This window comes from Entelurus aequoreus, linkage group LG23, assembly GCF_033978785.1.
Source record: "Entelurus aequoreus isolate RoL-2023_Sb linkage group LG23, RoL_Eaeq_v1.1, whole genome shotgun sequence".
NCBI lineage: Eukaryota > Metazoa > Chordata > Actinopteri > Syngnathiformes > Syngnathidae > Entelurus > Entelurus aequoreus.
The window spans coordinates 29,145,361-29,159,622 of record NC_084753.1 but is presented as its reverse complement, the minus strand read 5'-3'; the positions used below and the strand labels follow the sequence as shown (position 1 = coordinate 29,159,622).

At 42.6% G+C, this 14,262-nt stretch overlaps 1 protein-coding gene across 1 annotated transcript in view; it reads right to left on the bottom strand.

Moving 5' to 3' along the window:
• Positions 1 to 14,262, bottom strand: part of LOC133640361 (uncharacterized) — an 83,788-nt gene that overhangs the window by 42,626 nt on the left and 26,900 nt on the right. The window contains exons 3-4 of the mRNA XM_062033733.1: positions 3,643 to 3,738; positions 3,440 to 3,564 (exon numbers count right to left, since the gene is read on the bottom strand). Of these exons, the coding sequence (XP_061889717.1) occupies positions 3,440 to 3,564; positions 3,643 to 3,738 (221 nt within the window). The remainder of the gene's footprint in view (positions 1 to 3,439; positions 3,565 to 3,642; positions 3,739 to 14,262) is intronic.

Genomic DNA, 14,262 nt, shown 5'->3' with positions numbered 1-14,262 from the left:
AGGGTTTGAACTCACAACCTACCGAACTCAGGGCAGACACTAACCACTGAGCAGGATTAAATTATACTGGAACATTTTAGTTTTTTTTAATGCTGAAGTAGCATAGCAGTTTTGAATTGGCTTCACTGCAGCAAGATACTTACCCTTGGATTTATAAACTCTTTTTTTTTTATATACAAACACCTGGAATATAATATTGAAAATGTATTTTATACAATAGTAAGACATCTTAATATGTAAACAAACTACTTTTGAGGGTCTTATGCACTCAAGCTTCCATAGCCAAATCTACTACTAGCCGCCAAGAGTAAAACAGTAGAACTCTTCATTTATTGGATGTAGGAACTTGGAATATTTTCATAGCTGAATCAAAAAGCTACTTTAGGACTTTTTGAATGTAAAAGAGATGTGCACTGCAAAAAACTGAAATTTAAGTAAGATTAAATATCTCAAATAAAGGTGATATTTGCTTCTTTTCTGTCTGATCAGATAATTCTTCTCACTAAGCAGATTTTATGTTAGTGTTCTGGTCCTAAATTATCAGGAAGAAGCTGTGTCAAACACTCACAAGTATACTGCTTTTTTAAAGTAATTAAGATTAAGATTAAAGTACCAATGATTGTCACACACACTAGATGTGGTGAAATTTGTCCTCTGCATTTGTCCCATCCCCTTGGGGAGCAGTGGGCAGCAGCAACGCCGCGCCCGGGAATCATTTTGGTGATTTAACCCCCAACTCCAACCCTTTGTTGCTGAGTGCCAAGCAGGGAGGTTATGGGTCCCATTTTTATAGTCTTTGGTATGACTCGGCTGGGATTTGAACTCCAACCTACTGATCTCAGGGTGGACACTCTAACCACTAGGCCACTATAATTTCTTACTTCAAGCATGACAAAAACATGTCAAGATAATGGCACTAGCATTTGCTTAATTTAAGAATATTTTTCAACATATTGAGCAAATAAGGTCTCTTTTTCTACCAAGAAAAGTGCACTTATTAGTGAGAATATCCTTATTTTTAAAAAGGTATTTTTGGGTTCATTGAGGTTAGCTAATTTTACTTGTTTTGGAAAGTCTTGACAAGCCGAATTTTCTTGTTCAATTGGCAGATAATTTTGCTTAGGTCAAATAAAATACCCCAAATTTTTGCTTTTTTATTTTTTCTTGTTTTTGAACACTGACTTTTTGCAGTGTGGCGAGGGACGACCGCTTTAAAATACTCACTAGGCTGTCAGCCATTGGCGTCGTTAGGCCTATTTTAGGGGGGCTCAAGCCCCCCCTTTAAGTATTCTTAAACCCCCTAAATATTTGGGATTTTTTTTTTTTTTTTTACAAACATGCCGAAATATTCATTATAAAGTGGCCTGAATATGAGTCTAAATAAATAATCATATAACCTGTCATTCACTCAGTTTCCCCTCACTTCATAGCATACGGTAGAGAGCCCATTTAGTGAGTCAGTATCCAATCCATTCCACTTGTTCATATAGAAAATGCCCACATCACTCAAAATCCAGTCCGCATTTTCTCTACGACCTTGCGGTCCTGCAGGTGTACGAAGCACATTAGCACACAGCACTGCAGAAGAAGGTGAACGGATGCAAAATGGACAAACTTTCAAGAAAGTAAGTATTAATCACTGCTTGTAGTAAAATGTATTAGCTCCACTTTACACCAGGTCTGTGTTTGACAAAAAGCTACATTCCCGCTCTAAAACAATGCTGCTACTTAGTTAGCCTGAAATGCATCATAAAGGTCCCGGTTATTTATAAAGTTAAATATGCACTCTTTACCATTTGCTATCTTTGGAGTTACTTCCTTCTGCAGCATCAGCTGTGTTTCTCACTTTACACATGGAGGAGAACAGGAGCTGAGCTCATTCACGTATGACTATCATCAGTAGATAATAAATAATCACTCCACAACCCCTATTGACTTGTAGGAGTCAGGGCAGAGGAGCACAGAAAGTGAGAGGCCTCTACTGGAAAGGCGAGTAGGAGAATAATGATACATATAAATAAATATTAAAACTTTTTTTTTTTTTTTTTTTTTTAAATGGCTTATCAATAAGCCATTTGTTTTATTTATTTCTGGGTGGATCATGTTGACTATTGGTCCTCCTAATTGTCAATCATTCTGGTGATGTTATGTAAGGACATTTTATATATATATATATATATATATATATATATATATATATATATATATATATATATCTCAAAACAAATGGCTTATCGATAAGCCATTTTTTATTACAACGCCAAAATAGGCCTAACAATGCCAATGGTTGTAATTCTGTAGCACTTTGAGATTTGGAATCAAATGTAAAGTAGATTACAAATATATAAATTAATTTATATATAAAAACAAATAAAATTTAAAAAAAAAATATATATATATGCCAAATTATCCCGATATTACTTTAATTCAAGTAATTAAGTAATATTTCCAGGGCTTGAATTTACAACCATTTTAGTCACATATGTGCCCAAAATGTAATCTGTGCAACTTCAAAATATTTGGGAACAAACAATTGTGAATATAATAAAATATTGTGAGCAAAAGTGGTGGCATTAGCCTCTATGTTGTGAATGAATAACATAGAAGCTAATGCCATGACTTTCATTGCATCTTGAAGGATCATGCAAGTCATTGTTTCTTGTTCCATCCATCCATCTTCTTTTGCTTATCCGAGGTCGGGTCACGGGGGCAGCAGCCTAAGCAGGGAAGCCCAGACTTCCCTCTCCCCAGCCACTTCGTCCAGCTCTTCCCGGGGGATCCCGAGGCGTTCCCAGGCCAGCCGGGAGACATAGTCTTCCCAACGTGTCCTGGGTCTGCCCCGTGGCCTCCTACTGGTCGGACGTGCCCTATTTCTTGTTGATACTGTAAACAAAATGTCACTGTGCAAACCCATGTTTGTTGTTGTACTGAACACACATTGAAAATAAACCCACTGAAATAATAATGAATAATTTCTAAGTCTTTGTTAGCCATTTGTGAAGTTTTGTGCGCTACGTTCGCTCGCATCCTGTGCATCTCCTGGGGGCTAAGCCCCCCCTGTCCTTAAAAGCTAGTGACGCCCCTGCAAGTGTCAGCGCTACAGATGTAGCATGTTACAAGTAATATTAAACACCAAATTGGTGCCACAAAGCTTTAACATTATCTAGACCATTTTGTTCAGCATGCCAATCGAAGGCTTTAGTTGCAAGCAATACAAGTTTGCTAAACAAAGTTGTCATTTAAGCAGACTGCAAAGTGCTAGTCAAGATTTGGGAGTTGAGCTGAATTTCACAGGTCATCTATGGGCCTCCATTTTACAAGCCCAGGTGTAAACATGCAAAATAGTGCAGTACTGCAAGTATGTTAAAAGGCTGGTCTAATGTGTGCATGTTTTAAGTTGAATTTAGCAGGAAAACTAATATTAACCCAAATGACATACTTTGTTGTTCACATAGCAGCCCATCAGCGAGGTGTAGATTCTGGTGTTACCCCAAGGGTCAGACTCCATGCTGTATCCACATTGAGAAGCCAAGGGGGGTGTTAGCACAATGTGCCGTGTGCCATCTGGAACCACAAGTGAGTTTCCCCCCAAAAAAGGTCAGATTGAGTATAAAATTAACAATAAGGAGTTAAAACACTCACTGATGGCCTCTACTTCAAGTTGGTTGCCCACAGCAAGGGCCTCATCCAGTGTTAGTCTCATCACGTTATCCAAGCACTCAGACTTCAATCCTTTGCCTGGTAAAGAAAGAAACCTTGGTCAACCAAAGCAACAGAACTAACGTACTAAAAAAAAAATAGAACTACTTACGTGACTCAGAATTGACTTTCAAATTAGGCCAAGCGTCAGTCTGAAACACTGCGGCCAGAAGGCTCCATATCAAACTGGAAACACACACATTAGAAAGGGAAAACATGGCAAGGCAAAAACACAAAAACCAAATATACTCACATGTTCCCAAGACTCCTCATCCTGCAGTCAGTGGGAGCGAAGCCACACAGACAAAAAAAAAAAAAAAGCAAGTCACAGAACTCCAATCACTAGCAGAGCTTGGCACTAGAAGACCAGAAATGCCACCAACTCTGAAGTGAAGTGAAGGGCTGACTGCCTCATCGGGGTCTACACACATGTTTTATACAGCCCTTAATTGCAGCTCACAGGTGAACGGCGTCAGTAATCGTAATCAACACACCTGCACGCACACACTCATGTACACACACAGGTAGACAATACTTGTCTATGCTGCTTTCTAGTTAAACATTGTATAAAAAAATTGTTTTTTTTCCTCACAAAGATAGTTTTTCACATATGTAAGAAGTCTTATAAAATGTTAATGTTTTCATTATTGAGGTAAACAAAATGGAATTATTGAGTTTGGTTAAAAAATAGGCTTTACAAGCCTTAATGTCAGGGGTCCCCAAACTACGGCCCGCGGGCCGGATCAGGCCCCCCAGCATCCAAAATCCGGCCCACGGGAAGTCCCAAGTTAAATTTTTTTTTAAATCAATCAATCAATCAATCAATGTTTATTTATATAGCCCTAAATCACAAGTGTCTCAAAGGGCTGTACAAGCCACAACGACATCCTCGGTACAGAGCCCACATACGGGCAAGGAAAAACTCACCCCAGTGGGACGTCGGTGAATGACTATGAGAAACCTTGGAGAGGACCGCATATGTGGGTAACCCCCCCCCCCCCCTCTAGGGGAGACCGAAAGCAACGGATGTCGAGTGGGTCTGACATAACATTGTGAAAGTCCAGTCCACAGTGGATCCAACACATCAGCGGGAGTCCAGTCCACATCGGGGTCAACAAGAAACCATCCCGAGCGGAGACGGGTCAGCAGCGCAGAGATGTCCCCAACCGATGCACAGGCTAGTGGTCCACCCGGGGTCCCGACTCTGGACAGCCAGCACTTCATCCATGGCCACCGGACCTATGCAACTCCCCCTCGCAAGGGACAGGGGAGAAGAGGAGAGAAGAAAAGAAACGGCAGATCAACTGGTCTAAAAAAGGGGGGTCTATTTAAAGGCTAGATTATACAAATGAGTTTTAAGATGGGACTTAAATGCTTCTACTGAGGTAGCATCTCTAACTGTTACCGGGAGGGCATTCCAGAGTACTGGAGCCCGAATAGAAAACGCTCTATAGCCCGCAGACTTTTTTTTGGCTCTGGGAATCACTAATAAGCCGGAGTTCTTTGAACGCAGATTTCTTGTCGGGACATATGGTACAATACAATCGGCGAGAGAGGCTGGAGCTAAACCGTGTAGTATTTTATACGTAAGTAGTAAAACCTTAAAGTCGCATCTTAAGTGCACAGGAAGCCAGTGCAGGTGAGCCAGTATAGGCGTAATATGATCAAACTTTCTTGTTTTTGTCAAAAGCCTTGCAGCCGCATTTTGTACCAACTGTAATCTTTTAATGCTAGACATAGGGAGACCCGAAAATAATACGTTACAGTAATCGAGACGAGACGTAACGAACGCATGAATAATGATCTCAGCGTCGCTAGTGGACAAGATGGAACGAATTTTAGCGATATTACGGAGATGAAAGAAGGCCGTTTTAGTAACACTCTTAATGTGTGACTCAAACGAGAGAGTTGGGTCGAAGATAATACCCAGATTCTTTACCGAGTCGCCTTGTTTAATTGTTTGGTTGTCAAATGTTAAGGTGGTATTATTAAATAGATGTCGGTGTTGAGCAGGACCGATAATCAGCATTTCCGTTTTCTTAGCGTTGAGTTGCAAAAAGTTAGCGGACATCCATTGTTTAATTTCATTAAGACACGCCTCCAGCTGACTACAGTCCGGCGTGTTGGTCAGCTTTAGGGGCATGTAGAGTTGAGTGTCATCAGCATAACAGTGAAAGCTAACACCGTATTTGCGTATGATGTCACCCAGCGGCAGCATGTAAATACTAAAGAGTGCAGGGCCAAGAACCGAACCCTGGGGAACTCCGCACATTACCTTGACATAGTCCGAGGTCACATTGTTATGGGAGACGCACTGCATCCTGTCAGTAAGATAAGAGTTAAACCAAGACAAGGCTAAGTCTGACATACCAATACGTGTTTTGATACGCTCTAATAAAATATTATGATCGACGGTATCGAAAGCGGCGCTAAGATCAAGAAGCAGCAACATAGATGACGCATCAGAATCCATCGTTAGCAATAGATCATTAGTCATTTTTGCGAGGGCTGTCTCCGTAGAGTGATTTGAGAGATTGTTAGTCACTAAGTGTTCATTTAGCTGCTGTGCAACAATTTTTTCGAGAATTTTGGAAATAAACGGAAGGTGGGAGACCGGTCGGTAGTTTACCATGAGGTCAGGATCGAGGTTAGGTCTTTTGAGCAGAGGATGAATAACCGCTTTTTTGAAATCTTTCCTTTCTAATCCATTTTCTACCGCTTGTTACTCTTGGTGTTTCCTAGCCACTCAGGCAAATCATATTGTCTAAAAATGCATTTTCCCATCGATAACGTGACAATGTTAAGTGTCAAAACGGAAAAAAAAGACAATATATATATATATATATATATATACTACTGTTCAAAAGTTTGGGGTCACCCAAACAATTTTGTGGAATAACCTTCATTTCTAAGAACAAGAATAGACTGTCGAGTTTCAGATGAAAGTTCTCTTTTTCTAGCCATTTTGAGCGTTTAATTGACCCCACAAATGTGATGCTCCAGAAACTCAATCTGCTCAAAGGAAGGTCAGTTTTGAAGCTTCTGTAACGAGCTAAACTGTTTTCAGATGTGTTAACATGATTGCACAAGGGTTTTCTAATCATCAATTAGCCTTCTGAGCCAAAGAGCAAACACATTGTACCATTAGAACACTGGAGTGATAGTTGCTGGAAATGGGCCTCTATACACCTATGTAGATATTGCACCAAAAACCAGACATTTGCAGCTAGAATAGTCATTTACCACATTAGCAATGTGTAGAGCGTATTTCTTTAAAGTTAAGACTAGTTTAAAGTTATCTTCATTGAAAAGTACAGTGCTTTTCCTTCAAAAATAAGGACATTTCAATGTGACCCCAAACTTTTGAACGGTAGTGTATAAACTGCAACATGTACAAACAGCTGAGAAACAATAATCAAAATAAGTATGGTGCCAGTATGCTGGTTTTTTTCCAATAAAATACTGGAAAGAATAGAAATGTGGTTTGTCTCTTTTATCTGATTATTAATCGATTAATCAAAGTAATAATCGACAGATTAATCGATTATCAAATTAATCGTTAGTTGCAGCCCTTATATAAATAAATAGGTTACTGTACAGATAAATATATTGCACTTTTGCATATACATCCAGGTTTATGGGTGTATGTTATATTGTCTTTATATTCCAGCCAGTTAATCCATTTTTGGGGGGAATTGAGGGGATTATTATGATGCGTTCAAGAGTCTTACGGCCTGAGGGAAGAAGCTGTTACAGAACCTGTAGGTTCTGCTTCGGAGGCTGCGGAACCTCTTTCTAGAGTCCAGCAGTGAAAACAGTCCTCGGTGGGGGTGGGAGGAGTCTCTGCAGATTTTCTGAGCCCCGGTCAGGCAGCAGCTTTTTTGCAATCTCCTGTCATATTACTGTCATATTGAGTAAAAAACAAATTTTTGTGTTTGCAAACATTACAAAAGCATGTTTCTAGTAAAAACTCACAAATATAGATTAATACAGGCATTATTAGACATATTGCATGTTTGGTTTATGCTTGAAACCATTTTTTATTGCATCAAACACATTTTGTCAGGATTCTAAGAACATTACTGTCATATTGAGTAAAAAACAAATTTTTGTGTTGGCAAACCTTACAAAAGCACATGTTTCTAGTAAACCTCACAAATATACATTAATACAGGCATTATTAGACATATTGCATGTTTGGTTTATGCTTGAAACCTTTTATTATTGCTTCTAACACATTTTGTCAGGATTCTAAGAACATTACTGTCATATTGAGTAAAAAAAACATTTTTGTGTTTGCAAACCTTACAAAAGCACATGTTTCTAGTAAAACTCACCAATATAGATTAATACAGGTATTATTAGACATATTGCATGTTTGGTTTAGGAATTACGCTTGAAACCATTTTTTATTGCATCAAACACATTTTGTCAGGATTCTAAGAACATTACTGGCATATTGAGTAAAAAAAACACATTTTTGTGTTTGCAAACCTTACAAAAGCACATGTTTCTAGTAAAACTCACAAATGTACATTAATACAGGCGTTATTAGACATATTGCATGTTTGGTTTAGGAGTTATGCGAGAAACAATTTTTTATTGCTTGAATCACATTTTCTCAGGATTCGTGGTCTAGATCGTTTAACCATAGGGCTGCAAGCTCAAAAAAATAAATCTTTCTCAGCTGTGGTACGTATGGGCTGCCACGGCCCCTCTGTCGTGGAAAAGTTGGGCCCCTGTGTCAAAAAGGTTAAGAATCCCTGTTTTAGATTGTTTTTTTCTAACAGGGTTTTTTTCCATGTTTAATTTTAATATTTCATTTCAAATACTTTTCAAATACATACATCTAGGATACACCGATAATTACTTTTTGTCAAGACTTGGTCTGTGGCGTGGTTTGTTCTCCCGTGGTGCAAAGGAATTGGACCAAACGTGGCGTGCAGGTGAGGACATGTTTAATATATTAACTCAAAAAAAGGCTCAAAAGGGGATAAACAAAAAGCGCTCAAAGCGGAGGGAAAAAAACTTGACTATGAAAACAAAAGGCGCGCACAATGGCGGAAGTACAAAACTAGACTATGAAAACAAAACACTAGCACAAAGGCAAAAAACTATGAACAATAACAAAACTTACTTGACATGACAAGAGGGGCAAAAGGAAGAGCAGCATGGATCATGAGGGTGAACAGAGTGATGTCGCCACGCCGACTGCCTGGCAACAATGGCCTTAAATACTGGTGACATGATTAGTGAAAACGTGAGACAGGTGCGTGACATGAGGATGTGAAACAGGTGCGTGACAAGACAGGTGAAAACTAATGGGTGACCATGGAAACCAAACCAAACAAGGAAGTGCAACCAGGAACTAAAAAAAGAGCCCAAAACCCAAGCAAAACAAAAACATGATTAACACAGACATGACAGAGCCCCCCCCCCCTTACACAACACAAAAAAATGAACAAGAGTCATGGGGGGGCGGGAGGGGGACATGGCGGTGGGTCGCCAGGCCAAGTGGCCCCGAATCCACCGAGGCATAGTCATGTGGCGGCGGCGTTCCACTCGCCGCCGCCACAGGCGAGGTGGGCGACCCGGGAAGGGCCACATCCGTGGCAGATGATGACGTGGGCGCACTTGGCGTGGCGGACGACCAGGCAGCGGCCATATCCGTGGCCGACGAGAAGACAGAAGACGTCGTCGTCATGGCAGGCGTAGAAGCAGCAGATGAAGCAGGCGGCGAAGCTTGGCGTGGCGAAGCTTGTCGTGGCCATGGTTGGTCTTGGCATGGTTGGTCTTGGACTTGGCATGGTTGGTCTTGGACTTGGTCTTGGCATGGTTGGTCTTGGACTTGGTCTTGGCATGGTTGGTCTTGGCATGGGTCTTGGCATGGTTGGTCTTGGCATGGGTCTTGGCATGGGTCTTGGCATGGGTCTTGGCATGGGGGGTCTTGGACTTGGTCTTGGCATGGTGTGTCTTGGTCTTGGCATGGTGTGTCTTGGTCTTGGCGTGGAGCTGCGACTGGCGGCACTGGGCGTCGTGGAGCTGCGACTGGCGGCACTGGGCGTCGTGGAGCTGCGACTGGCGGCACTGGGCGTCGTGGAGCTGCGACTGGCGGCACTGGGCGTCGTGGAGCTGCGACTGGCGGCACTGGGCGTCGTGGAGCTGCGACTGGGGGCACTGGGCGTCGTGGAGCTGCGACTGGCTGCACTTGGCGTCGTGGAGCTGCGACTGGCGGCACTTGGCGTCGTGGGGCTGCGACTGGCTGCACTTGGCGTCGTGGAGCTGCGACTGGCGGCACTTGGCGTCGTGGGGCTGCGACTGGGGGCACTGGGCGTCGTGGAGCTGCGACTGGCGGCACTTGGCGTCGTGGAGCTGCGACTGGCGGCACTTGGCGTCGTGCAGCTGCGACTGGCGGCACTTGGCGTCGTGGAGCTGCGACTGGCGGCACTTGGCGTCGTGGAGCTGCGACTGGCGGCACTGGGCGTCGTGGAGCTGCGACTGGCGGCACTGGGCGTCGTGGAGCTGCGACTGGCGGCACTGGGCGTCGTGGAGCTGCGACTGGGGGCACTGGGCGTCGTGGAGCTGCGACTGGCGGCACTTGGCGTCGTGGAGCTGCGACTGGCGGCACTTGGCGTCGTGGAGCTGCGACTGGCGGCACTTGGCGTCGTGGAGCTGCGACTGGTGGCGCTTGGCGTGGAGCTGCGACTGGTGGCGCTTGGCGTGGTGGAGCTTGGCGTGGAGCTGGTGGAGGTGGCCTAGCTGGAGGCTGTGGCTTGGCAGGTCGAAAGACTGGTGGTGGCGGCCGTGCTGTTGGCTGTGGCTTGGCAGGTCGAAAGACAGGTGGTGGTGGCCGAGCTGGTGGCTGTGGCTTGGCGTGATGAAAGACTGGTGGTGGTGGTCGTGCTGGAGGCTGTGGCTTGGCGTGACGATGCTGAGCCACCCCAACTGAACAATTCCCAGCCCTAGCCCCCCCTCAAGGAGCGGATACCAGACGCGCGCCCTGCGGTCTGGAATCGTTTCTTTGGGTGGGTGGAGGGTGGTCAGGAGGGGGGCAGAATCCTCCCCTCCAAACTGTCCAAAAAGTCTTTCTTTCCCCCCCACCTGGGCTTTTGTGGGTGAAAAAAAAATTTGTGACTTGGGCGTGGCTTGAGTCCTGGTGGGCGGGGCATGGAATTTGGGTGGCTTATATTGAACCGGTAAAGAATTTGGAAAAAAAATCTCCAGGTCTGTGGAGTGCTCCTTGAGCTGCCAGGCTGGCTGACTTTCATTTCCGCCCGGAGGGGGAGGAGCCCGCAGGAGTGGTGCATCCTGTCCACTCGCGGAAGTCTTTCCTTGGCGACGTTTCCGGGGCGGGAGTGACGTGCCGATCGGCACCAGCTTGCCTCCGGGCCCCCACATCATCCCCCTGCGCTCCCTGGGGGAAAAGCGCAGTGTTTCCGCTTCCATAGCGTGCAGGAATTCCCACGCTCCCTCGTCCAATTTTGCGGGAGAACTCTTCTGCTGGCGACATCTGTCAAGACTTGGTCTGTGGCGTGGTTTGTTCTCCCGTGGTGCAAAGGAATTGGACCAAACGTGGCGTGCAGGTGAGGACATGTTTAATATATTAACTCAAAAAAAGGCTCAAAAGGGGATAAACAAAAAGCGCTCACAGCGGAGGGAAAAAGCTTGACTATGAAAACAAAAGGCGCGCACAATGGCGGAATTACAAAACCAGACTATGAAAACAAAACACTAGCACAAAGGCAAAAAACTATGAACAATAACAAAACTTACTTGACATGACAAGAGGGGCAAAAGGAAGAGCAGCATGGATCATGAGGGTGAACAGAGTGATGTCGCCACGCCGACTGCCTGGCAACAATGGCCTTAAATACTGGTGACATGATTAGTGAAAACGTGAGACAGGTGCGTGACATGAGGATGTGAAACAGGTGCGTGACAAGACAGGTGAAGACTAATGGGTGACCATGGAAACCAAACCAAACAAGGAAGTGCAACCAGGAACTAAAAAAAGAGCCCAAAACCCAAGCAAAACAAAAACATGATTAACACAGACATGACACTTTTAGCCCAAGAAAGTAACTAAAAGACAAAAAAAAGTGCATAAAAATATTTTAATGTCATATTTTTCCTGCATTTTCACACACATCCCTTTATCAACTTCAGTCATGATTTAAAATAAACGGAATAAAGAGGTTAACCCTATGAATGCCTAATGCGGTGGTCAGCAACCCGCGGCTCTAGATGCAGCTCTTTAGTGCCGCCCTGGTGGCTCTTTGGAGCATTTAAAAAAAAAGGATTGAAAATGGAAAAAGATTGGGGGAGCATTTTTTTGTTTGTTTTAGTATGTTTTTTGTTTGAGGACAAACATGACACAACCTGTTAGAACTACCACTGTTTAATATGTTTATGAATGCTTCACTGATGACACTATTTGGTGAACAACGTTTTGTCCTACTAATTTTGGCGGTTCTTGAACTCACCATAGTGTGGACTGTGGCGCAGCAGTCTGTTTACATGTACATCTTCCACTCCTTTGTCTCATTTTGTCCACCAAACATTTTATGCTGTGTGTGAATGCACAAAGGTGAGCTTTGTTGATGTTATTGACTTGTGCAGAGTGTTAATCAGGCATATTTGGTCAGTGCATGACTAATCTATGCTAACATGCTATTTAAGCTAGCTGTAAGTACATATTGCATCATTATGCCTCATTTGTAGCTATATTTGAGCTCATTTACTTTCCTTTACTTTTATCCTCTTTGAATACAATGTTTTATTTGCATGTCTCATGACACATTATCTGTATGTAATATTGGCTGCATGCCATGTTGTTCCAGACCACAGCAAACATTACCTAGCTTAGACTAAGACAAACTTTAATGATCCACAAGGGAAATGCCAAAGATTGTAATAAATCTATTAGAAGAAGACAGCCTGCCGTTTCCTTTAACTTGAACACACACATCTATACCTTTGGCCATTAAAAGCCAGTCATTTCCAGGAGTTATCTCACCTTAAAAAATGTGTAGAATAAATATTAAATTTTAACATTTCTATCAGCCTGCGACACACAGTCATTTTGATAGTAGGCTATTATAGCTAATATAGACACTTACATTATGTGTTGCCTTCATTATAACACTTTTATAAACAGCTTTTAAATGTTTGCAGCTCCAAACAGATTAGTTTTTTGTATCTTTGGTCCAACATGGCTCCTTCAACGTTTTGGGTTGTTGACCCCTGATCCAGGGAGAATTACAGACTGCCAATAAACCTTAAAGGCCCTGCCTTTGCATGCCAGCCCAATCACATAATATCTACGGCTTTTCACACACACAAGTGAATGCAAGGCATACTTGGTCAACAGCCATACAGGTCACACTGAGGGTGACCATTTAAACAACTTTAACACTGTTACAAATATGCGCCACACTGTGAACCCACACCAAACAAGAATGACAAACACATTTCGGGAGAACATCCGCACCGTAACACAACATAAACACAACAGAACAAATACCCAGAACCCCTTGCAGCACTAACTCTTCCGGGATGCTACAATATACAATCCCTGCTACCCCCTACCCCACCCACCCTCCTCATGCTCTCTCAGGGAGAGCATGTCCCAAATTCCAAGCTGCTGTTTTGAGGCATGTTAAAAAAAATAATACACTTTGTGACTTCAATAATAAATACGGCAGTGCCATGTTGGCATTTTTTTCCATAACTTGAGTTGATTTATTTTGTAAAACCTTGTTACATTGTTTAATGCATCCAGCGGGGCATCACAACAAAATTAGGCATAATAATGTGTTAATTCCACGACTGTATATATCGGTATCGGTTGATATCGGAATCGGTAATTAAGAGTTGGACAATATCGGAATATCGGATATTGGCAAAAAAAGCCATTATCGGACATCTCTAGTTCTAAATAGTAAATAAATGCGTTCAAAAGTCCACTTGCAATGGAGCCTATGCGAGCTGCTCCATTCCGCTTATAAAGCCCTTAAAAAAGCACCCAAACGCCCACATTGATTTTTTTATATATACATGATGTAAGTATATCTGTAATGTAGTAACAGGCACATGTATAATATTTCATATTAACTTATTAAATATGAATACGTAATTTCATTAATTTCAAAAACGCATTAATTTTTAAAAACGCATCACATTTGCTATTATTTTCTTCATCACTGATGGGGTTGCAAAGGGGTGGAAAGTTTCCGGCAAATTTCTGGAAAGTTTCCGGAAATTTACCACGGGAAGTTTGGAAATATTGACCATTTTTTGATTATTCAAAGTTGGATAATAATGGGAATATATGGGAATTATTGGGGAATTACAATAATGATATATTATTGGGCACTTGTCTATATGCTGCTGCATCTTTGTGGCATTTTCTAGTGGATTTATTACAATCTTTGGCAAGCTAGGTAACGTTTGTAAAGGAAATTAAACGACAAACGAGACATAATGATGCAATATGTACATACAGCTAGCCTAAATAGCATGTTAGCATCGATTAGCTTGCAGTCCAAATATGCCTGAGTAGCA